The 26,560-nt window shown below is 37.9% G+C and overlaps 1 protein-coding gene across 2 annotated transcripts in view; it reads right to left on the bottom strand.

Annotated features, from left to right (window-relative positions):
• Nucleotides 1-26,560, bottom strand: part of LOC107752518 (nectin-2-like) — a 157,621-nt gene that overhangs the window by 69,415 nt on the left and 61,646 nt on the right. The window contains exons 2-7 of one of the 2 annotated variants that reach the window (XM_016568515.1): nucleotides 24,398-24,507; nucleotides 22,605-22,848; nucleotides 18,758-19,051; nucleotides 16,370-16,487; nucleotides 14,798-14,946; nucleotides 864-1,851 (exon numbers count right to left, since the gene is read on the bottom strand). In XM_016568515.1, the coding sequence (XP_016424001.1) occupies nucleotides 1,304-1,851; nucleotides 14,798-14,946; nucleotides 16,370-16,487; nucleotides 18,758-19,051; nucleotides 22,605-22,848; nucleotides 24,398-24,507 (1,463 nt within the window). In that variant the 3' untranslated portion in view covers nucleotides 864-1,303. Of the gene's footprint in view, nucleotides 1-863; nucleotides 1,852-14,797; nucleotides 14,947-16,369; nucleotides 16,488-18,757; nucleotides 19,052-22,604; nucleotides 22,849-24,397; nucleotides 24,508-26,560 lie in introns of those variants that run through there. The other variant, XM_016568516.1, reaches the window with a different exon arrangement.

Below are 26,560 nucleotides of genomic sequence, written 5' to 3'. Positions count from 1 at the left end.
CATAGTTGTCCGAAATGTCTTTTTTTGTAGTCTAAAAAAAAAAAAAAAAGTCGGTTTATGCGCAAGGCTTCAAAACAAACCGCTGACCGTCTCTAGAGGGACTCGGTAAAGCGAGTGGCCTAATCTCGCTGCCAAACATACGGTGAGAGCGCTGCGCCCCTTGACCTTTTTTCACAGCTGGCAGTGTTTCAACACCGTGGACTCCGTTGAACCGGGCAGCATATGCCGCCTGGCTTAACGCTCCCCGCTGAGGTCCGTCAAGCGCTCCGCCGTCCACATAATCCCACACTCAAAAGCACATCAGTTGCGTTTCTCTCAAGGCCCAGCCTTTGCCGCCAATCTACGATGTGCATAAATCTACTTAATCTGTTTTAGTGAAGTTGCAGTATAGACTCCAAGCCTATTTCCTCCTGGAAGGATTTGTGCTGAAGCTAGTCGTGCTCCTGTCTGCAGTTTTTAGATGTTACGTTCTATGGTTTTCATATAACTGGATTAATCAGGGGTTGGGAAAAACATGCATCAGCCAAAAACACACGCGGCTAATGCACAACACTCTTCTGAATTAAACATGGCCCGGAACAAGCCGTTCTGCAGAGGTTGACAGGAGAGTAAAAAACAAAAACACTATTACGCCTCTGCCTAGAACCCCTCGAGTCATTCAGAAAATTCCTTTAGCGTAACAAGACATCCGATTAATAAACGAGAGCTAAAAAATAGTGGGGGAAAGTTAAAAGCGTTCACAGCTGGAGTTGATCGGTGCCACAGATGAATGACCCAGATGCTGGAGCGAGCGTTGCGTTGCCTGTTTCGCTAACAAAACATCCAGCTGTCCTCGAAGACGACATTCGCGGGATTTGAAAAAGGAAGCCTGCCGTTTGCAACCTGGAGAGAGCGGCCTTAGCTTCTAGGTCACAGCTTGCTGAGCCACTCGTGCGACGTAGCATTGACAATCCTGTATGGTTAATCACAAGGCTTTCTTTTCACTTCAAAGAGCCAACTTGAGTATTGTGCTTATGGGAGTGAATCAACCACGAAAGATGGATTCTGGCTAGAATGGGCGTTAACAAGAAGTTACAGTTACACAACAACCAAATAACTCTTATTTTTAGTCAGTATTATGCGTTAAAAGTACACATCGTGAGAGAAGTAGCATTAATTAGTGTTTTCAGTTTGATAATGAGTGCTTTCGTCTACAGATGTAAACGACTTTAACCGTTATGCTTCCGCTCCTCAGATGGCAAGTTTCTGTGTTTTTGTTTTAAAAGGTCAAGTAAATATCAGTCAGGTGTATTATCTGCTTCCTCTAGACGTAAATGGCTGTCCGGGAGATGATGGACCCGTCTCGCTGGGACTCCATGTCGTCGTCCAGGTAAGGTGCGCACTCGTCTTCGTGCCGGTGGATTTGGTAGCTGGGCGGCAGTCCGCTGAAATGGTCGTACCTTTCGTCCTCTTCTTCATCCTCCAGGCTGTCGTTCAGAGTGTCAAACTTCCTGCGCTCGGCCTCATTCATCTCGCCGCTCAGCAGGATGTCATGGGCGGTTGGTGTGCTTCCGGTCATGCGCGGGAACTCGTTGCATTTCTCCGTCAGGGTGCCCGGGTCGCTTTCGCGGTACATGTAGATCGGCCCGTTGTTGTTGGCTCCAGCGCCGTTCTTGCTAGCCTTCTTGCCTCCAAAAAGACGGGTTTTGTTGCCATAAGCGCCCTGCTCGCCATCGCCCGAATATCCATGCTGATGGCGGCGACTTCGCATCACTAACACGGCGACCAACGCGCTGACCAAAACGAGTGCCAAGAAGCTTCCCAGAATGGCTCCGGCCACCACGCCAGCGCTGGAAGGGTCTTCAGTCGACTCTGCAGAGGAGGGGAGGGGCACAAATGAGGAAGTTTCTGCCTGGTGGTGGTAGCTATTCTTCACCATAGGTGGTGGTGGTGGTGAACGATTTGGTTCAGTTTAGACTGAGTAATGGTTTTTGGCTGCCCCCAGTTCCCAGCTACAAGTCCTATGGTGTGAGCCAAGTTTGCCGGATCTGCTCTCGGGTCTCGGTTCGAGAAAACAACACAAACGTCCGTTCCTTCTACGCTCGGGAGCTGACCAGATGAATTACACTACACAAGTGGAGAGTTAAAAAGAGAAACACACAGATGGAGAAGGGATGTAAAGATTATGTCACAGTATGGTCATGCAAAGAGGAAGAAGTGTAAGTTACACTGGGAACGCGGCCCTCCAGCTAACAGCTAATTGGTCCGCTTGCGCATTCCCACCAAATTCCTGGGAACGTGTCCAAGTCACAAACACTAAAGGAACACCTGCTTCAGGAAGGATTAGCCCCATTTCATGCTGCATAGAGCCTGCATGGAATGCGCTGCTGAGGCAGCATGCACAGGAAGTGATGTCTATATTCATATACATATATAGTGGTGGTGAAGTCAAGAAAAGTAATTATATTTACAGTCTGATTTAATCAAAGGTTTTCTGACCGAGCCTGTCTGTGCAACTTAAAGCACAGTAATAGTTCTTTGCAAGTCCACTGCATTGATTTTGGTTACATTACTTTATTAAAGAGGTCAATATATTATAAAACGCTGGTCCTACAGCTAACCTTATAAATATGCAAAGCGACAGAATTATGGAAAAGTGCACGAGTTTGAGGTTTTGTAAGAAGTTAAATGGATTAAAAATACACCCAAGCTCACTGATTTAAATAATAGTTAGATTTTTAAATTTTTTGAAAAAACCTGAGTGGTGCTTGTCAGTGCAAAACTCGTTCCTACAATGTAAAGGTGTTGTAGGTGCCACAGTATCGCTAAGTGGTCTCTTAAATTGCTTTGAAATACAATAGCACACTTTCCTCAAGATGCACAATTTGATAAATCATATCATGGCCATACAGTAGCTAACTGTGCAAAAGAGTTTGAGTTGTTTCTTTCACTCAGAAAGACTCACAATCTCATGAGTTACTGTTTGAATCATAACAGAAAAGTGTTTTTAATATTTATTTAATGTATAAGATTCTTTTAATAAAAAAAAGAAGAAGAATGCATTAAATGTTCTGTTAGGTCCACACTTACTTTAGAAATTTCCATTACTTTTTTTAAATTACTTTTCAAAGACTCATTCTGTATGATACATTGATTTAAGAGTTTTACTAGTCTTTTTGAGTGATTCAGTGAATCATTCACTTAATCAGTTATGTCAAAACACTGATTCATTTAGGAAACAAACAAGTGACTCGCTATACGAGTGAGTCATTGAATTATTTACTCAAGCGTTTTGTTCAAAAATGCTAAATTTAGAAATGCCACTACTGTGTGTTGCTAACAATGCGCTTTAAACTTTTTTTGTTAGCGGATCAACGAAAGAACTATCAATATTGTTTCTAAAATGTGTTACTTAATGTTAATTTCTTTTTTATTGTTGTATAAAATTTGCAAGCACGCCGTTGGTCTGAATATAAATTAGGGTTAGAGTAACAGTGACCTTAACCTTAGCAAACAGTGCTACTGAAATAAGATGAAGCTTTGTAGGTTGTTTAATTCAAAGGCCAAATAGCATGCACACTCCTCTACACTTATGCCTCACTCTCGGTCAAGCAATCACCAATTCCACCTCCTGCAATTTCCCCCGTTACCATGACAATTTCAGTCATTATGGATTCAGGCTACTAGAAACAAGTCAAGAGGCTTTTTTAAAAAAAAAACACACCTCTGCTTTGCTCGTTTTCATGCTACGGGCTTCTGAACTACTGAGAAACGTTTCATACAAGACAAAAAGAAGAGTAGGCTACTGATGAAACTATATGTGCAAACATGTACAAGTACATTAAATTCCTTCCCACACAATTTGGATACGACTTAATATTCCTGCAACATAACGAGCGTACGATCGCTCCCTCTCCCACACACTTTTTTCCCTGTTTGTTTGCTCCTCCGCTGGTTTGTTTTATCCCAGTCCCGGGAGATATAGAGGTGCTAAAAGAGCTCTTTCTTAGGATGCCCTATTCCATTTCGCTGTGCCTCTCATTCTACTGTCATTAAAGTCTCTTCAAGCCCTGCTGCTACTGAAAACAGGCTCGCATGTGGGACTGAGACGCACACATACACACGACTACACAACCAGCTAACATCCCCAATCTCTCTTAACCTCACTCTCCTGGCGCTATCTCTGCCAGATGCCACAGCTCAGGATCCATTATTCATCGGCCTGGCAGACAGTATCTGTGAACCCCATGGTCGACATCTAGCTCGGAGACTGAGAGACAAAAGACAAAGGTGGGTTGAGGAGAGATACGGCGGCGCTTAATCGTGATTCTGAGCGCGACCGAACAAATAGCTTGTTACATTTTGACCGCTCTTGTTCTCAAGTAAAAAAATGGAGCTGCACTCTTAAAAGGTTACTCCACCCCAAAATGAAAATTTTGTTATAAATCACTTACCCCCATGTCGTTCCAAACCCGTAAAAGCTTTGTTCGTCTTCGGAACACAATTTAAGATATTTTGGATGAAAACCGGGAGGCTTGTGACTGTCCCATTGACTGCCAAGTAAATCTGGTTCAATCTGAATTTAATGAAGCGACGAGAACACTTTTTCTGTGCAAAGAAAACAAAAACAACAACTTTATTCAACAATTCGTCTCCTCTACGTCAGCATAGCGCCAGCAGTCAATGGGACAGTCACAAGCCTCCCGGTTTTCATCCAAAATATCTTAAATTGTGTTCCGAAGACGAACGAAGCTTTTACGGGTTTGGAAAGACATGGAGGTAAGTGATTAATGACAAAATTTTCATTTTGGGATGGAGTAACCCTTTAAGACTTTTTTCAATTTTAACGATTCTGCATCTTTAAGTGGCTGTAGTGTTAGGGCTTAACCTTTTTTGGGTAAATTTAAGATATTGTTATCCAAATGATGGCACTTGGCCAGCAGGGAAGTCTCGCGCTATCGATCCACTTCGGGGCTAATAAAACATTAAGCCGCCGAATTTACTAGCACAACTCTTTATGAGTGTTATTGAAAAACGTTGAGTTCCTACAACCCACATTGAGAGTGAACCTTAGAGGGTTGTGGAAGCTGTTAAAGGTCATTATTGTCTAAGAATGTTGATGGGATCACGGACAAAGCACCTCTTCAGACCTCGTGACCTTTAATGTGTCCGCTACGCTCCTCGAGTGCCATAACTACAGCGCATTATTATTCTGCCACACTCTGTTAATGGCATGCTACAAAACCGTTCGACATTAAAGTCCACGTTTCAATTTTCCTGCATACATGCATGGTTGGAATCGGTTGCTTGGTAGAGCACATACTTAGGATAATAATGTGAGAAATTATAACTTCTGAGAGACTTTATTAAAACACAACACCTATATAGAGCGCATTAGTGCCAAGTATTTTTTTTCCATTCATTTTTTCCATAGGAATTAAAAAATAAAAAAGGCTTAAAACCGTTATAAGGCATGAACCAAACCAACTAGCTACAAGGTGAATGATAACATTTCCAATTTTGATTTGAAGCTAAAAAGTATTTGAAAATGGGATAAAAAGACAACACTGTGTACTTAATGGCTTTAATGAGGGAAAGAACTACAATCCCATGAAGCACTGCAAATAAATCTAATTCAAAACCATGGAGAACTATTGATTTGAAGATGTTGATTATATATACACATTACATACAGAATTATAACTCATTCTCAAGATTTATAAATATGCATTGCGATTTACAATTATATAGTCAGAATTATAACAATAACTATATATTCACAATTTTTATATTCAAACTATATTTTTCAGAGTAACTTCTATATATCCAAACATAGCTATATAATCAGTTTACTTTATATATACACATTCATGATTAACATTTATATATTCAGTCCTGTATCTATATATTCAGACTTATATATATATATATATATATATATATATATTTAAATTTACATTTATATATTATCAATTACAACTGCATACTCGTGATTTAAATTGATATATTATATTATTATTTATATATATAAAAGTTAACTATATATAAACTATATATACAGTACTTATTTACATTTATATATTAAGATTTGTATCTTTACAACTGTACATTCTGGTTTTATATAAGTTTTTCCTATTTGGCCTTTCATATGAATAGATACATTATATATGAATGTACTTTCTACTTACAGAACACAACTGTATTTGCATACGTAGAAAGTTCTCTATACATCGCGTCATCAATTTCCTGGTAGAATTGATAAATTCCAACTATTTTCAACTCAACAAAATGGCACCTTTCCCAAAGCACAAGAAGGCACTAACTATAATTACGGCATTCAGGGTTGTAATTTATGCCATTATTCATGTTTTTCCCAAGCTATAGGTTGTAGATAGAGACCACTCGGCACTCTGATTACTAGCAGAGCTCCACATCATGCCGCCACAAAGCCGCCCGCTTTTCACTCATCTATAAATGGTTCCGATTTATAAAATAACACAACTACCACCCCAGGTAGAACTACGACTGCTATAGAAGCAATCAATCACACAACAACAGTGTACCCAAAGTGATCCGCACATGCACCGTGTGAGTGCAATCATTATATTCTAATTTATTTCTGCTAAAATACACAGGTTTTTGGCAGCGCAGAAGGAGAGGTATGATGGATAGAGCGAACACAGACAGATCGCATTTCCTTTGACTGTAAAGGATAGGCTCAAATCTCAGCCATGTCCTGCGGTGGCCCCTCCCTTCCGCAGTCTCACACGTCCGGTATTGATTTATTGGAGAGCTCAGGGCGCATACGTTCAGCTTCCAGCCTTACACCAACCTCTCCTGCTGTCCTCCTAAAGCCCGGGCTAACTGACAGGTGACGTGGTGACCACTAATGGTGCTGCCAAAAGTGATGTAGGAAAGCGTCCAAAGGGCTGACTGACCAAAGAGTGCACTTCCACCAAGGTAATTACTTGAAAAACACAAAAAGACCCGGGTTTTGAGATGCAAAATTGAGTGCTTACATGACTGGGTCATGTGCAGCGCCTGTTAGAAAGTGCTAAATCCAACAGATTTTGATGTATAATTGGGCTTTGAGCAGAGCCTAATAACCCTATTGCCAGAGACACTCGTTTCCGTGCTAGAAAACACACACACACACACGCTCGTTGACGGCTTAAAGAGCGGGGCGTTAAGAGCTTCTCTGGAGGAGGATGGTATTTCTGACATGCACGTTTCTCAATTTCGATCTGTGGCAGGCAATAATCCCAGGGTGCCCATCTTGATTTCTTTTGTCCTGCTAAAGTCACCGTGTGCACTGTACATCAAAGACCCAGCGTAAGCATGGCTGAGTGGATTACAACATCAGGATAAAAAGAAAAAACCTTGCAACCTCGCCAGGTCTTGGGTCGTGAACATGAGATTTCCAAAAATGTCATCATGTGCAAATAGAGCTGGGTGAGAAATCGAACATTGGCATATCTCACACACACACACACACACACACACACACACGTATATACATACACACACACACACACACATATATACACACACACAGACATAGTACATCCATAAGCTACTTTATATACTACATTATATATACATACATATGTATAAACACATACATATTTGCGCACATGCATTTTTTTCCATTTATTTTCATGACGTCTTGCTGCTATCAGTGAATCAAATCAAAACTCTGATTCAATGTTTTGTCTGCGGCGTCACTCAGACATGTTTATAGTCTCTGCATGACAATTTTTTCATTAAAATGTGTTAGTAAGAATATACATAGGTAAATATTGCTGTTTGTTTTTATACTGGTATATAGCATTTATATTCTAATAAATGAAAATGGTTGCATATCGTTCATCCATGACATACTTTTTCCATGTCACAGTTTAATATGTAGAGACAACTATAAATAAGCTAAAATATTGCTTTGTTTATTGTTATATTGGTGTGTATAACTGGAAATCATTCAATTTCATTCTTGTGTTGGTCTTGGTTATTAAAAGGATAGCTCATAACATTTTCAAAAATGAACATTTTGTTAGCATTATTTCACCATTCATTCAAACCTGTATGAATTTCTTATTTCCAAACAATCGTTTTTGTTCTCCATTGACTTTCCTAGTATTTTTTCTCTCTATGGAAGTCAATGGGGACCAGCATTGGTTACCAACATTCTTCAAAATATCTTCTTTTGTGTTCAACAGAAGAAAGAAATTCATATAGATTTGGAACCACTTGAGGGTGAATAAATAGAATTTTCAACTGTCCCTTTAACTAGAATTCCTATATTTTACTTATTGCATTAAACATTTTGAATCCATCTGGCTCTATGATTGAAAATGATAGCTCCTCTGTTTGAGGAAAAAAAAAACACCCCTTTAAATAAAGATATATATTGAATATGATGAGAAGCCTGGAACACAGAGATCCATTTATAGTCTAGCCCTTTATGCAGAGCACAAGTTTATTAGAGGGAAGTTTCAGGTAATGACGAATAATGACAGATAACAGGATTGTGGAAGCGGTAGAAATCGCTCGGCTAAGCCAGGCTAACCACAGCTAAGCTGTAAAAGGATCCTGTAATGATTTTTCAACAGTTCATTGCATCCGCCATCACATCAGTGTCAACATCCGTGCGAAATTCGTGAAAAATGTGCCATTGTCCCATTTCAGACAGCCTGCTCCTCATAATCCACTCAGAACGAAGACTACTTTCGCAAAGAAATCGAGGGGAGTAATGAGAGCCTGAAAACTAAATGTTTATGGAAAAAAGAAAAGAAAAAAAACGCAGCCGGCTCCATCTGGCTTTCTGGTTTTTGAACATTAAAGCATCGGTATATATGCGGCCTGGCAGATTCTGAACTCTGACATGTTTACAAAATTGCTGTGAGAGAATGATGAAGGAGCGGCTCAGTAAAAATGCTGCTTTTAAGTAAGCCTCCATTGATTCAGACACAGAGATGCATCGCTTGATACATCTTTAAAGCGCTCCGAGCTGCCCGCTTCTAGTGTAGATTGCACAAGCGATGCATCAGAAATGGTGCAAAACAGCTTTGATATTCAATTTATCGTTGTTTGAGAAGAAATAAGGATTTTTTTAAGGCAAAACATTTTCATTAAGAGAATACATAATTAAATCTTTCAGTGTTCCAAATGGCTAATAATGTTCATGAATACTTAAACGTTCCACATGAATCATTTGCTCATTGCTTATTCAAGGAAAGCCCAGTAAATCATTAAATCATTAGAATCCGGCTGGGTCAACAAGGCAGCCAAAAGCAAGACCCAGTGAAAGCCTTATTTCTCTTCCGCAATTGATCAAAGCAAAGAAAAAGGCAAGCTGGCGAGCCCTCGTGTTTCCACAGTGCGTTCTGAGGTTTCGGAGCATCTGTAATGAGTTCTAATGATGGACAGGGTGGGCTAAGAGCCAGGTAATCTTGGCAGCCCACTTTTCTGACATTTCACTTAATGTTAGCAGGGGGATATCTCCTCGCCCTCTCGTTGCCTCCGTCTTTGTCTCGATTTTCTCTTGCTAAGCCATGGGTGATAAGCTTCAACCAGGTGTCAGTCGACTGAGGTCTTTCTCTCACCTTATCTCACATGCAGAGTTTCAGACATTGTTTTCACACCGCAAGGCTTAAGACGCTATAGGTAAGAGCCCTATAACTGCTTGATATGATAGGAAAAGTCTGAGAGATTTGAGTACGCCAAATGTAATTATTTAAAGATGAAGTGTGTCATTTGTTTGATATATATGCAAAGTCAACTAGAAGAACGATTCAAATGTCAAATTTATTCATAAAGCGCTTTTCACAAGTACAGATTGTTTCAAAGCAGCTTTACAGAAAATCATGATATTCATGTTTATAATATCTCAATCCCGTCATGCCTTTGTCACATTAGCAGATCAGAGCTGGGCGATAATAGAATTTTGTGACAACGCAATCAAGCAGTTGAGATATGCTATATACACTGTAAAAAAAAATTTGGGGAGTTATAAATAAAGATAATTAAAGTGGGTTTTACAAGAAAATACTATTTCAGTGTTTCCACTTTAAAATTTCAATTTGTAACTTACCATTTCTTTGTAAAATAATTGTGAAACTTACTAGCAATTTCCAAGTTTCTACATCAATGTTTTAAGTGTAATGTATATTGCCTTTCGTGAGTATGCTGTATGTATGCGAATAAAGTTGGATATATTAAATAAAGAACTAGGTGATAAGAAATTCGTAGGTCGATTTCCCTAAAGAGTAGCACTTACGAACAATTTTTATAATTACACTCTTCACCTTTAAAGGTGCAGTAGGACATGCTCAGAACGAGCATTTTGATTTGACGAACATTTCTTGGTCCTACACCTTCCACAGAATATATAAATACAGATCAATACATTCAGACCACTTAACTTAATGATTGCTATCGGGATGTGAAGAGACTTTCAACCAGCATAACAAAAAAAATGTTTCTGAAGACAATCTCCTATTGCACCTTTAAGAATATACCATTACAATCCTGTTCAACTGAGCACTAATTTGAAAATCTGGTAGTTACAGACCCAAATCTGATGATCCAAATGGGCAAAATCATGAATGGATGCAGTGAAGTGCCACAGTCTACAATCAGCACTGAATGAGCTAATCTTTGGATTCAGAAACTCATTTCACGCTTTCGCTCAATGTCCTTTTTGAAAGACCAGCCGGAACGTCCTTTCAGTGCTTGTTTGGTGCTGTTCTACATGATGAACCAGTATAGCCATGCTGAAGGAATGATCTGATATTAATATTTAATATCTTGATTCATGAATATTGATTTTATAACGTGATGTACAACTACAAAGCAGACATTGGCAAACAAGCACTAGCCACTGGATATTCGGCTACTTAAGTATTCGGTTCGTTGCTTTTGTTTTATTAGGTCTGCTACAATAAGTTTTCTTTGCACTGCGACTAAGAAATTCTCAAAATATGATCATATTGGAAAACATGGTTTCTAAAAAAACAATGGTTGCCCTAGATTTGCCAACATGGTCTTTCTTGTTGACAAATGAATCCTTACTGACCAATGAACTCTTGCATTCAAAACACGTTGGTCTTTTCAGCAGGGACGTGCCTTGTGTGCCGTTTTAAGTTGTGCATGCGCTTACATGCGTGCATGAGCAAAAACTCAGTTTCCTCAAGAGCAGTCGCTACCAACCCCAATAAACGGCACCAAGCTTCAGCAAAGAATTTGAGCAGCTAAATGGCCTCTCAATCCCCCCAATTGAGTCTACAATGAAAGCCTTCAGTTTTCTGCATTAGCTGTCTGAAAATGGCTAGGGAGGGGAAAGAAATGAGGAAACACTCCTTCTTGGCAAGCTGCATGATTAGTCTGTTAGCTGGCACAAGCGGAGGTCTCCCCACTTCAAGGCGGGAGGAAAGCGGGGAAAAGAAAAAGAGTGATTTCTACTTCCAGAGTATTCTGTCTGGGGGATGTTTCTGTTTCTCTTAAAAACAGCCCTCCTTCTTACCGTCTTTTCTCCCTTTTTTTTTTTTTACTCAAACACACACACACACACACATACAATTTCTTTCCAGTTAGGCCGGTGGACCCACTGGGAACCAGTGCAATCTAGCCTCATTCAAGTGTACAGTTTTGGGAGTTGGGGGTTTTTCAATTCCTCTTGCGTCAGCACAAGTCTCGCCTGCAATCCGCCGAGCTTTGTCATGGTGTGGCATTTGTGTCTGCATTCGCATTAGGTCCTGTTTACACCTGACTTAATGACTTAATTGAAATACACACGGCGCAGCACAATACCAGCACAAATAGCAGATGGGTAAGCTAAAAATTGCAGCTGGTGAATAAGACACAATTCATACTGAATTGTGTTCCCCGTCAATAAAACCCAGGTTAAATCATCCCTGGTCTCCCAGCCGGTTTGACTGGATAGTTCTGATGGTTTTAGACACTTTTCAGTGAGGATGGGAGATCAGCTAGACCAGCTTCAACCAGCTAAGGTTTAGCTAGTCCCCCACCCTGACCAACTGAATAAAAAAGAAAAACTCTCCAAAACCATAACCAATTTGGCCAAACTGGGAGATGTTAGACTGGTTTAAGCTGGTTTTAGTAGGGTTATCATGATTACTGTCATGTCAAAGTACTCAAGTACTGGGGGGGGAAAAAACAGCTTAAACCAGGCCTAAATTTACTAGTTTGCACAGCCAAGGTTTAGAGAGTCCCCCAGTCTGATAATCTAGCGGTCTAGCTGAAATGTGTCCAAAACCCCTCTAAAACCTTAAGAACTGACCAACTTAAACAACTTGTCCAAACTGCGAGGCTTTGTGCTGCTTAAAGGGGTCCTATTATGCTTTTTCACTTTTTCAACTTTAGTTAGTCTGTAATTTGTTGCTGTTTGAGCATAAAAAAGATCTGCAAAGTTACAAAGCTCAAAGTCCACTTCAAAAGGAGATATTTTATTTAACAGAAATCACTTTTCAAAAACTACAACGAACGACTCGTTTGGACTACAACGCATATTTTCTGGGATTTGTGATATCACAAATATCGACGAATGGGACGAGACCTGGTTGAGCTGCACTAGAGAAGGCAACGAGTGTTATCACTATATCGGAGACACGCTAGCTTTCCCAAGGAAGACGAACTTAGAGTGGTTACAATCATCCTGGTTTAAATGGCGCTCAAATTGCTTTGATTTTGACGCAAAACAAAATCAAGACTTTGTAAAAGAGCATAATAGGACCCCTTAAAGTCTTTTTCAGTAAGGGTTTCAAGATGTCATGTCCAAGTTGTCAAGTACTTGAAGAAACAGCAGAGGTCTGCAAACTGGTTTGGGTAGTCAGTTTTGATGGTCTCAGAAGGGTTTGGGACACTTTTCAGCTGATAAGGTGGAGAACTGCTAGATCAACCAGCGAAACAACAGCTTGACCATTCTGGTCGATCATCTAGACCAGTTTAAACCAGCCGAGATTTATTCCCCCAGCCTCATAAGCTATTGTTTAGCTGTTTGGTGTAGCGGACCTCCAACCCTGACCAGCTGTCCAAAACTCCTCTAAAACCATAAAACTGACCAAACTTAAACAACTTGTCCATGCTGCCAAGCCTTGCACTGTTTAACTGTTTTTTTTTTCAGTAGGGGTTTTAAGATTGCTGTCACGTCCAAGTTGTCAAGTACTAGAAAAAAAAGCAGAGGTCTGCGAATTTGTGCAAACTGGTCAGTTTGAATGGTCTTAAGAGGGGTTTCGGACACTTTTCAGGGGAAGCTCAGCTAGACCGACCAGCGAAACACCAGCTTGACCATTCTGGGAGACCATCTAGACTAATTTAAACCAGCCAAGGTTGAGCTACCCAGGCCAGGCTGGTTAAATTGGTCAATTTTGATGATTTTGACGTTTTTTTTTAAATACTTTTCAGATGGTCTGGGTGGGAGGTGATTAAGATCGACCAGATAAACACTAGCTTGCCATGTTGGGAGAGCAGCTAGACCATCTTAAATCAGTCGCTACTTTAGGCTGGTTTAAGCAGCTTGTTTTTCAGCAGGGTTTGCATGATTGATCATCGCTGTCTCAAGTACTAAATTACTTTGTGTATTAAAGAAAAGTATCAAAGATTACACATACTGATGAGTAATTCTCTGCCACAGGCACATTTCACTCAAATTCGATCATATAAAATTCAGTCACACACACACCAAAACAGCTCTCCTACCCTGATGAAAAGACCTGCTAGACCAGTACTAACCAGCAGAAACCAACCTCCACCAGCATGGAAATCACTGGCCTTTTAAGCAGGGCTGCGCAAAACGTCACGCAAACAAGATCATTGACAACGCAGTGACAATCCACTGTTATGTGCGTCAACGGTGAATGTATCAAGAAGTGATTGGACGTGAATGTTTCTTTAAGCACCGGGCATCCTTACGACTGTGATAAAACTCTCCCCTATAATACTGATGTGAAAAGAGAAAAAAAAAACACATTAGAACATCATCCCACACTTTCTTGCTACAGAGCGCCTACAAAGAGCCTTTGTTCTCCCACAAGACAAATGAAATTTCCAAAAGGATTCCCACGGATTCTAAATGCGGCTCTTGTGCTTGCCTTGGCATGAGAAAGTGCCAAAAGCACAGTGGCTCGCGGGCCTACACGCGTCCATTTAGCCAAACAGCCGCTCCGTAGCTGATCCACAAAGGGTAACGTTTCAAGAAACGGACCATCAAGACAGTCTTGTGCATCGGCGATTACACAAAATGTCTGTCAGAGTGCGTTTCGGCACAACAAAGCTGTAGGAAAAAAAGAAACCCATGCACAGGAACTGAGAGGAAAAGAACAATAGCGACCCGTTTTCTTTTTCTGTTAAGAGAGGTTAAAGACACAACAGAACTGTGCTGTTAGGTATGGTGAAGAGGGAAAAGAAAACAACAAGTGGAAAGAAGAAATCAAAAGCAACCCGGCAAACTGGCTCACACCAAGTGACTCCACATAGAACAAAGACTTCTGGAGAAAATCTCACAAAATTGGGTTAGGCAGGCCAACTAGAAACCCAACCACCAAGTAAGAGTCTGGCTTCTGAAGCCCACCCACATTAGAGAAGCGTACATGAATCTGTAGTAGTAAGGAGAAACCCTTTTCCCATGTTGTGTGTGTTTTTCTAAGTGCGAGGGAGGTGGTGTGCAACACCATGTCCTAACCAGGCACGAATGCTTCAACTCACTTGAGCTTCCCAGGTTTGGACGCTGTACTTGAGCTGAAAAGTGTATTGACTGTTTGCATCAATAGTGCATGTGGCATTCCTGCATTGCGCTACTCACCGATGATTGTTGCGGCCAGCTCTTTCTTGCCAGAGCCCAGACTGTTCTTCACCTCGCACACGAAAGTGGTGTTCACCGTTTCGTCCACCTTCCTCACCAGCAGCCGGTTCTGATCCACTTGAACCGAAGGCGGCAACTGACCCGACGCACTAAAGAACCATTGACAGAGAAAAGAGCATTTGTAGCTAGTCTTTAAAACCATGCTGGCTTAACTGTTGTCTAGTTTTATGACTGGCAATCAGGTTCTAACTCTTTCCCCGCCCGCCATTGACAGAATTTTCCAGCATTCCGTGTTTTCACTGTTATACAGTAGTAGGCGCTATTACACATCTTCTGAAAGAATAATGAACATCAGGATCAAAAAACGCAGAGGAAACAAGCGATCACGTATGTAAGCAGATGCATACGTAAAATTACATTAATGAATAGAATTAATGTAAATATTAACAAAATATTTGTTCCCCTTCTAAGCGAAACTTCACCTTATTAGCAAAAAATGCACCCATATATCTCTAAATATATTGTTAAGCATGTTTCGAGAATTAGCTTGTGTTAAACATGGTGGAAAATAATGTCTGCTTGTGTTTGTGTGTGTGTGTGTGTGCTGTTTTTATGCCACTTTAATGCACACCATTATAATTAGGCCTACTCCACTTGAAAAAGTGCCAGATAAATCCGTGTTGCATATTTGTCAACCAACTTCAAACCCTGCAATCAAACTGCTACATCCAAGTGTCTTTCACCCACTAAGTCTTACTAATAAATGTTGTTTCTCGATCTGTATCGATTTATGTTCTTCTTTGTTTTGGTGAGAAAATGAAGTTGAACCAGTGAAGCGTTAACAGGCTGCTGTTGCTTGACACCGCAGGCAGAGATGCTTCCTCAATTCACTGCCATTTAGCCTGTGGCTGTTGTTAGCAGCGAAACTGCCATATTTGACTTTGTTTCAGTCATATCGGAGATGGAACAACAGCACATAAATATAAATATGAAATATGGATTCTCTTCAGACTAAATGAATAGCAATGCTAATGAAAACAGAATGAAAAAATGTTTGTATTGTTTCCTTCCCTTTTTGAGTAAATTCTGTCATCATTTACTCACACTCATGTTATTCCAAACAGAATGCGTTTTTTCTTTAATAGAAGGAAATATTTAGCAGAATGTGCAGCTATTATATATATATATATATATATATATATATATATATACACACACACATTTGAATAGTAGTGTACAATTGAAAATTTAAAAAAAATTAGTTTGCTCTATTCTTTCTCTTGTTAAATTGTATTATAGCATTGCATGAGGAACAGAGCATAATTTAAGCTATTATTTGAATGTATTTCTCTACATCATAGCTCTTGAACAGCATTTATGCTCTCACTCAAACCTGACACTGTCATTCATGAGATAAACGTGATGTCAAAATCTTATTTAAATGTGAATATTCTGCAATTCTTTTTGTGTTCGACCAAAAAAAAAAATAATCATATGGGTTTGGATGCATAAATGCATAAATGATGACAGAATTTTGAACTATTGCTTAAAGTTTATTATAGAGGAACTCACGCTCTCCAGGTAACATCAGTGGGTGCTGGATTGGCATCAGCTTGGCAGGTCAAAACGGCATTAGTCCGACCCATATACCAGTTATTGTCATACCCTTCTATTGTCACAGTGGGTGGATCTAGAGAGAATGTGAGAGAGACATCCATCTGTAAGTCCTGCATTGAAAGTGCAGTTCAAAGGCTGGTTATCTACGTTCAGGGGTGGGAAGAGAAGATACAGGTTTGCTGAAGGTGGCACTGCCCTATAGACTCTCAAAGTGCTTTGACACGCTGGAGAAATGCAAGAGAATGAAAGTGCAAGAGGTGAGGATGTTCCATCAGGAGCGTTTATAAAAGGAAACGGTGAAGTTGCAAATCTCTGACATCCTCAAACATTCCAGCTCAGCTATGCAAACACAGACACCTCAAACACTCTGTAAATAGCTTTCATGAAAAAAAAAAAAAACCGTGAACAATGTGTTGAGGCTGACATGTGAGGCAGAGGCGAAGATGCTTACTGTAAATGCATTTTTTGATGAAACGGGGGGTGGGTGAGGGAGAAAAGGTGTTCTAAGCGAATGATACGGGAGGGATTATGAGTTCACGTGTGTCACTGAGAACAAACACACTTCTTTAAAGGATTAGTTCGGCCAGAAATGAAAATTCTGTCCTCGTTTACTCACTTTCGTGTCGTTCCAAAATCATATGACGCTCGTTCTTGCGTGAAACACTACAAGAGAAGTTTTGAATAATCTGCTTTTCTTTTCAATTACAGTACAATGAGCGGGAACTGACGCTTTCAAGCTTCAAAAAGGACACAAAAGCGCCATAAAAGTCTTGGGAAGTCACACGGTAGCTTTGTGAGTAACGGTGCAAAATTTTAGTTGATTATTGATTGATAATCTTCCCCTCCAGTGAACTACTAGCCGGCAGGACAGGATCATTGAGCGAGTGAAAACGAATCACAAATGAATCAATTCAGACCAGGGTTGTGCTCCCAAGAGCACTGCAAGCCTAAGGAGATTGTAAAAAGTACTGGCACCAAGTTTATGATAAATATTTTTACTTGAAACAAAATACATTTTAACTGAAATAAAATAGAATAAAACATTAAAAAAAGAAAGACTCATTTATTTTATTTACTTTAAATTTATATTATTAACATCAGTTGAACTTGACATACTACAATAACTAAAACTAAAAAATTTATAAAACTATAAAAAAAATAATAAAAACGGCAAGAAAATATTAAAACTTTGAAAACAGAGAATGTAAAAATAAAAAAAGATAAAAACAGTTATTCATAAAAAAAACAATTATCAAAACTTTGAAATTGAAAATGGAAAATATAAAAATTAAAACTAATTCAAAATAATAAAAACTAAAAGTAAACATTAATTGAAATACATTTTTAAAAAAAAAAAGAAAAACTTCAATTTATTTTATTTGCATTAAATATATATTATTAACGTTAGTTTAACTTGACTTACTACAATAACTAAAAAATTATACAAATTCATAAAAATCAGACATTTAAAATAGAATAAAACATTAAAAAAAGAAAGACTCATTTATTTTATTTACTTTAAATTTATATTATTAACATCAGTTGAACTTGACATACTACAATAACTAAAACTAAAAAATTTATAAAACTATAAAAAAAATAATAAAAACGGCAAGAAAATATTAAAACTTTGAAAACAGAGAATGTAAAAATAAAAAAAGATAAAAACAGTTATTCATAAAAAAAACAATTATCAAAACTTTGAAATTGAAAAATATAAAAATTAAAACTAATTCAAAATAATAAAAACTAAAAGTAAACATTAATTGAAATACATTTTAAAAAAAAAAAAGAAAAACTTCAATTTATTTTATTTGCATTAAATATATATTATTAACGTTAGTTTAACTTGACTTACTACAATAACTAAAAAATTATACAAATTCATAAAAATCAGACATTTAAAAAACTGGCAAAAAAAACAGAATGTGAAATGTAAAAAAACTTCAACAATTATTAATACAAAAAATATATATACTATTAATTATTCAAACTTTAAATTTAAAATGAAAACAAATAAAAAAAAATTACAATTAATAAAAACTAACAGTATCTCAATGATATTAAAATAACACTGACTGGCACCAATGGTCTCTACAATCCACTTGCTTGCAAGGTTTTTGGGAAAGGCAGCTGTGATTTATGAACTGGATCAGATTCAATGGAAAGAAAAAATGTATTATTCATTGCTACTTATCTTTTTTTTTTTGCTGTTTTAGAGCTTGACAGCCCTAAAGGCCCGTATTTTTATTATACTGAAAAGACCAACCAGGGTTTTCTTCAGAAAGTCTTTAATAACTACTCCTTGCAGTGTGTGTGTGTGAGTGTGTGTCTGAATCTTACACTCCACCACCAGCTTCAGCGGGAAGGCTTTGGGTTCGATCTGCGTCCTCTGATTCACCATGCAGGTGATTTCTTTTCCGTTTTCAGCAGGTGTCGGGATCATCCGATACTCGCTCTTCACGGTGACCGTCCCGTCCCTCTCGGGCACTGAGGTGTGGTTATAGCGGCCGGCAATGGTTGTGATCCAGGAGATTGTTGCCTCCGGTTTTCCTTGGGCTGCTTCGCACCTGGCCACGACCACCTCAGAAGAGCCGGCTTGCACTGGGATGGCGATAGCAGAGTTTCTGGGTTTGGCTGATGGAGGAAAAAAAATCAAGGGTTTACCATATTGCTTTGCTTTTCAACAGCCTTTTTTTTTTTTTTAAATCAATCAAGTGGCCCTTGAGCTAAAAGACACACAGCAAAGCTACTCAGTACTCAGACCTGTTATTGGCTTCTATTAATGGAATAATATACAGTCCGCTGGTCATTATTGGAAAAAAACACATTGACAGGGTGTTTCAAACATTCTACAGAGCCACTTATTACACAGCTACTTACTAAATAAAAATAAATGGACATGAAATATTGATTGATTACTGGAGAAGAAAGAGCACAGAGTGATACGAGAGACATGAAACTAGCACACTTATGTAGGAAACCAGATGCCTGGGACAATCTGGGACGGTCAATTATACAGGTCATTATACAAAAATATTTGAATTACAGAACTGAGTAGAATCAAGTATATCAGAGAGCTGTGCAATAATGTCTGATAGGGGCTTTTCAATGCATGATACTGACAACTACAGACCTAGAAAAATGCAACAAATGTACAAGTTTAAGAATCTGCTAGGGATGCACCGATACCATCGGGCCCGATACCGATACCAGTATCGGTATCGGTGCATCCCTAGAATCTGCCATTAAAACTAAAACTTGATTTACACCATTTTGTCTTCATTTGCTAAATTAATATGAAATAGTTCATATGAAACAGTTTTTTAATGAAAACAACTGAGACAAAAAAACCTGCAGAAATTAAATTTAAATGTAATGTACAGAATTTCTTCTTGGTTTGCTAAAATTTATTTGAACTGTCATGAAAACAACTGAAACTAAAAAACTGCTGAAACGTAATTAATTAGTTGCTCTATATGGCATTTTACACATATACAGATATTTGTTTCATTTATTTATCATACATTTAATTAAAGATTTACATTTAATTGATTTACTTGTTTGTCTATATTCACTAAAATTTATTTAATTTCATGAAACTTAACTAAAATGAACAAAATTTCATAAAACAACTGAAAAAATAAAAATAATAAATGTCGTGGAAAAGTTCATTTATTTCAGTAATTCAACTCAAATTGTGAAACTCGTGTATTAAATAAATTCAATGCACAGAGACTGAAGTAGTTTAAGTCTTTGGTTCTTTTAATTGTGATGATTTTGGCTCACATTTAACAAAAACCCACCAATTCACTATCTCAACGGCAGGTGCCAAATCCTGCTGGAAAATGAAATCAGCATCTTCAAAAAGCTGGTCAGCAGAAGGAAGCATGAAGTGCTCAAAAATGTCTTGGTAAACGAGTGCAGTGACGTTGGTTTTCAAAATACACAATGAACCAACACCAGCAGATGACATTGCACCCCAAATCATCACAGACTGTGGAAACTTAACACTGGACTTCAAGCAACTTGGGCTATGAGCTTCTCCACCCTTCCTCCAGACTTCGAAATGAAATACAAAAAAATATTCCAAGCCGTAGCGATATGCATATTGCGATATGTACATTTGCGATATTTCGATAATTTCGATATATTTCACAGCCCTAATATACACACACACACACACACACACACACACACACACGCATACACTCACACACACACACACACACACACACACATACACATTAACTACTGAAGAGGCATGTCCAAACAAAGTTAAAAGCAAGAGTTAACAATCAAGATAAAGAGAGAGGTCTGAGTTAATGTGTTACTTTGTGTACTCCGGGGTAAACAGTGAAAGACAAACCGAGCGAGATGCTTGAACACAGCCAACATGGATAAACACTGATTCATAGCATCACTCTGTCTCTGATGAAAGCATTAGCTTAGTCATTCAAATGATGAATCAGGCTAATGGGCGACATTAGTGTTAAAGCAGACAGTAGAAACACTACTGTGAGTAAAGCTAATGTAGTTTAGCACGACTCTCTGTCTGCGCATTGCTAAGATTTCAGTCCGAGCATCAACCTTAAGGTTTGTCGTCTATTTGATAGAATTTTGTTGGCAATATAAAAGTAGCAATGATTGTAAATATTGCTTTGATTTTAATGCGCTAATTATTTGGCCATTAATTTTCCTAAAGACTGTGCCAGTAGGCTAATTTCCTGCTCCCTGCTCAAGTCAAGACCCACGAGTGTAGGAGCAGAGCTATTTTAAGAGCATCTCTGATTTTAACCTCACCGGCATAAATAGCAACTGTAAAGTTTGATTCATTTCCATGAATCAGTTCTTTTCAAATAACTCATTTAAAACACTGATTCAGTGATTTGTTTGAGTCATCATATGGCATTTTACATGCTTTCATATCATTATTGTTATCACAGTGAACTGTTATCCTTCAAGACTGTCTGGAAGCATTGTGGTGACTAGGGATGTGCAATGAATCGTATTTTAATCGTGATCACGATTTCCGCTTAGCATAATTCGTTTGCAATATTTGCCTGCTGGTTAATTATCCTGAAAACTTTTCATTGCATGTTGTATTGGTAACAAGCTTCCATAAGCTTTCAGGATTGCGGTTGCCAAATTTTAAGAGTTTGAATCCCCCAATCATAAATCAATGGGTCAAAGACGAGACATCCTATTTTAATGTCCACATGAAATTAATTTGGATTTTATATACATAGAAAGAAATGCAAGTAAAAGGTCTCCTTTAATGTTTCAAATACTTTTTGCAAAAATAAAATGTCAAAATATAGGTGAAATAGTGTTTCATTCAGCACAACAGATATAATTCTCTAAAAAATAAACAACATACTTATTCTGACCTGTACTTAAAATATATACATGTACTACATTTTATTATATTTTAAATAATTAAAACCTTCTTGATGGCAAATGGGTAAAACCTAGTGGTTTAAAGGATAATGGCAAAGATTGGTAAAGATTAAATTGCAATTAATTAGATTTTGGTGGCTACACTGTGATCACTAAATAGAGTCTTTTAATTTATTTTTCTAAATACTCCTTATAAAACTTGTTGGTATATAAACTATTGTTACACTGAATTATATTTTAGTGGGTGTCTTCTGTGAATCATAGTAAAAATGTTTGACAGTCATTATTTTTTGCTCAGAAAAAATACAATTAAACAGAACACACTGTAATGTAGGGAAAAAAATTAAAGCTATATTAAACTTTTATTGTTATGATGCTCGAAAACAATACATTTTCTGCCAAGTGGTTTACTTAATCCTCCCAACCTGGCAACCACGCGTTTGCGCTCTCTCTACATTACTGACAAAGCACTGATGAACTGAAAACACCAGCAAACATGTAAGTTGGAGTTTAGCCATCTCTATTGACATATTCTGCTCAAAAAAAAAAAAAGGAATACAGCCAGGTTTTTTCACGTAGTTGTTTGCACCTAAATCTAAAAGCAAACCATGCATGTTGACGTTTTCTTGTTTTGTGCTTATGTGAAAGTGCAATAATTCTGATTTCATGTAAAAAAAAAAAAAAAAACTAAACTAAAAAAATAGTTGAGCAAAATAATCATGATCAATTGTTTAGCTACAATCTGGCAGCCCTAGTAGCGGGTCTATAAATAAACAAGTGTGTTACTTACCCAGCATGATAAGAGTGGTAGTCCCTTGCTCATTTCCACTGGGGTAAGTGGCGTACTCGCAGATGTACCTGCCAGCATCAGCCATCCTCAGTTTGTCGATCCTAATGGAGGGGTTCTCCAGGGAGCCCTGAGTGAACGATACTCGGCCATCAAAGTCTTTATTAGGGAAACTGGCTCCATATTGGGGATGGAACACAGCAATGTTGTGCCTATCACCCTCCACACGCTCAAACATCCACGAAACCTGCAAACCAGAAAGAAAGAGGGAATCAATCCTTGCACAGCATTGCTTTTACATGCAGCATACTGCTAGCCACCCGCCTGCCGTTTAAGCACTGGACTAAACCATATGGATGGAGGAAACACTGGACAACTATTGGGCCTGTGATGAACGGTCACTATAGCTTACATTTTTTCAGCACCTACAGGTATTTTATGAATTGCAAATATTTAGTTTTCATGTAAGCCCTGAATATACTGTACACTGTAAAAAATTATTGTGATTTTAACAGTAAAAGACTGTAAAAATGCTACAGTAAAAACCTGTTAACTGGTTAACAGTAAGTTTCTATACTATATTCGGTGAATAAATGTAATTACATTTAATGTAATTTTACAGTAAAATACTGTTAAAAATACGTTTTTTGGAAGTGAAAAAGAAAAAGTAATTGTATAATTTACAGTGTCACCATGATGGTGTTTAGTGTTTGTGTGAATGAGACTGTGTGCACCTTCTATATATATATAAGTATCGTCCTCCTCAGCTCGTAGAAAAGCTGTTTGTGATGAGCTTTGGTTCATCATGTGACTTATCACCACCAGTTTTTGGTGGTTATCAGTGCATTACAATGGTTCAAAACAGATATTAGTACTTCAATATGCTGGTTTATTAACATTACATCAGTTAATGAAATACGGTATTTTATTGTGAATTTAAGTTAAGTCTGTAAAACCTCAAATTCTGCTACCATATTTTTTACAGTGAAGTTCTGGCAACCAAAGACACCGGTAATTTACCCTTAAATGTCACAATTTTTTTTTTTACAGTGTTGTTGAGAACTCTGCATATTTATGTCACCCAAGTATCTTTATCAGGCAGGCAGACAGATTTTATTGAAAACTGTGATAATTCAAAACTGCTGACAACCTTGAAAACATCAGTTTAGAAAGAATTAAAAAGAATAATCATACTTTTGTGCTACAGCATATGCCATCATTTTTTCCAGAGAAATTGTATACATTTAAAAGTAAAAGTACTTTAAAAAGTATTTAAAAGTAAAACTAAATGTATAATGTGTGTGTGTGTGTGTGTGTGTGTGCATGTATGTATACAGTATGTATATATATATTTTATAAATGTTATCGTTTCACAAAAATCTGAAGCAGCACAACTGTTTTCAACATTGATGATAGTAAGAAATGTTTCTTGAGCAGCAAATCAGCATATTAGAATGATTTCTGAAGGATCATGTGACACTGAAGACTGGAGTAATGGTGCTGAAAATTCAGCATTGATCACAGGAAAAAAATAGATCTTAAAATATATTCAAACAGAATACAGTTATTTTAAATTATAATATTTCACAACGGTTTCTACTGTATTTTTGATCAAATAACTGCAGCCTTGATGAGCATAAGAGACTTTTTAAATTCTTACAACCCCAATCTTTTGAATATTTCACACCCAAAGCGCTTTACAATCATATGGGGGGTCTCTCCTCAACCACCACCAGTGTGCAGCATCCACTTGGAATGTTTGAGACTTGGAACTAATCAAGAAAATCTCGTCTCACCTGTGTGAGTTTGGTGCTTCCGCTGTTGGCGAACTCACAGCGCAGATTGACAGATCCATTTGGAGACGCAGTGACCTCGGGTTCCACTCGAACACGCTGACTCCAGACCGCTGCAAAAGAGGACAGAGGGAAACATTAGAACGGCCCGGTATCACAGCCTCCATCAAAATTTCTCAAATGAAATCCAGACATCAGGCTAATAAGAAACACACCAAAATGACTTGCGTTATATTCCTGGGCCTGAGCTTCCTCCGGGAAAAAGAGCAGTCTCAGACTGATTAGAGTGCAGTGGCTTCATATCTATCGACTGAATGTGCAGACTGTCTCAGCATGAGACTTTATCCTGCTTTGATTGCCCATAATTAAAGAGAAAAAAAAAAAAACACAATTTTGAGCTCTCTCATCATCACAGCATCAATCTACATGATCACGGATATGGATCAAAGTTGGGTTGAACAAATGCATCTGGATGAGAAGCATTATTAAAGTCAATATGAAACGTTTTACTCCCACAATGCAACACATTCCCAAGTGAAACAGGATATTCAATGAAACAAGTAGGGTTGCACTTGATTTTATCTGTCAATATCTGATTGGATTTTTTTATTTGGAATAATATGTGCTAATGAATTTATCATAATAAAACCAGGAACATGTTTAACCCTGTAAAGCCTGACATAAGTCTTTTTTTTTTTTTTAATAGAATGGTTTGTTGAACCTTTATAAAAAAAATAATTTAAAAAACTGTATAATTGATACATCAGGCTTTAGTATGATATTGCATAAAAATGCAATTTGGTGCATCTGCTGATAGTTATTCGCCCAAATTAAATTCTGATAGCTTGTAATGTAAATTACATCTTTACACAGATCTTTATTACAGTATAGCAGACTACTTACATAAAATACATGAAAATATCAGTTGTCACTATATATCTGCCAATAAAATGTTCATAAGATGATATTATGAAATGATAAGTTTCAAAACATAATGCAATGCAATACAATGATGATTGAGAGATGACCAAATAAGCATTCCTCAAAAGCCTGATGATCATATTTATACTCACATTTTAACATGAATTTTCTAAAAAAAAAAATTTTTTTTTAAATTATGGAAAGTCGTAAACCTAAGTTGCACAAGTAAGTGTTCATCTTGAAATATTACTAACAATATAAAAGTTATTATGTTTACCTCATAAAAATCAGTAAAGATTTCACTGCTAAACGATGAAGATTTTACTACATAAACCCATGACTATCTTTCTCTTTTTGGGGGGGATAAAAGAGTCATTTAGATCTCTATTATGTGTTCAAGGCCTCATATTATTATGAAAAGAATCTTAATTGTTTTTGCTTGTGTGCGATATAATTAGCCTTAACTTTCTCAGCATCACCGCCTAACACATCGCTCAGCAAATAACAGATGGATTCTGCAAACTGAAAACTGCATTACACACTTGACTTGGACGTAATTAAGTGCATAAATAATTACAAATCATCAAAATCATGTTTATGCTGCTTTTAAAACTGTAACAAAACAGTCAAGTGATCACTATATTATAACAGGAAGTTAAAGCCTATAAAAGAAAATAACTGCACATTTATTAGTGCTACAAAAACAAACCTGCGATTCTATAATGCGCAGTATTTGCCTCACACTGCTGATAAACTCCAACTGCATTGCGGTACAAATCACGACGCGTTCAAAGAAATACTTCCGCTTTTGAAAAGGTTGACCTGGTTGCCATGATGATCCCAGACGGTGATCTTTGTGTCGCCACAGCATTCGCTTATGGAAGGCCGCAAAGTTCACGTTTTTAAAACTCACTCGCTTTCTTTCTGCTTTCACGTTTTCTCACTCGGCCATACACAAAGGCAGGGTAAAATAAACAACCCGTGCTTTGGCTCGGCTACTCGGCCGACTCCAGCGAGCTCCTGCGGAGACAGAAGCGAGAGACCTCCAGCTCAGAGCTCCAGGAGTCAAAGGCCAGCGAGCAGCATAAGAGCTGCTCCATATATACTGATGGAATAAAGAATGGCTCAGTGATCTAAACACACACACACAGACATTCACGAAACAGCTGCTTTTGACAAGCTACAGATACATCAGCGTGCTCAAACGCTCCAAACACAGACCTCAAATTGCATGCACCCCGGAGA

The sequence above is a fragment of the Sinocyclocheilus rhinocerous genome, unplaced genomic scaffold (assembly GCF_001515625.1).
Source record: "Sinocyclocheilus rhinocerous isolate Xijiao unplaced genomic scaffold, SAMN03320098_v1.1 scaffold1342, whole genome shotgun sequence".
Classification (NCBI taxonomy): domain Eukaryota; kingdom Metazoa; phylum Chordata; class Actinopteri; order Cypriniformes; family Cyprinidae; genus Sinocyclocheilus; species Sinocyclocheilus rhinocerous.
This window is presented reverse-complemented; position numbering and strand designations above follow the sequence as displayed.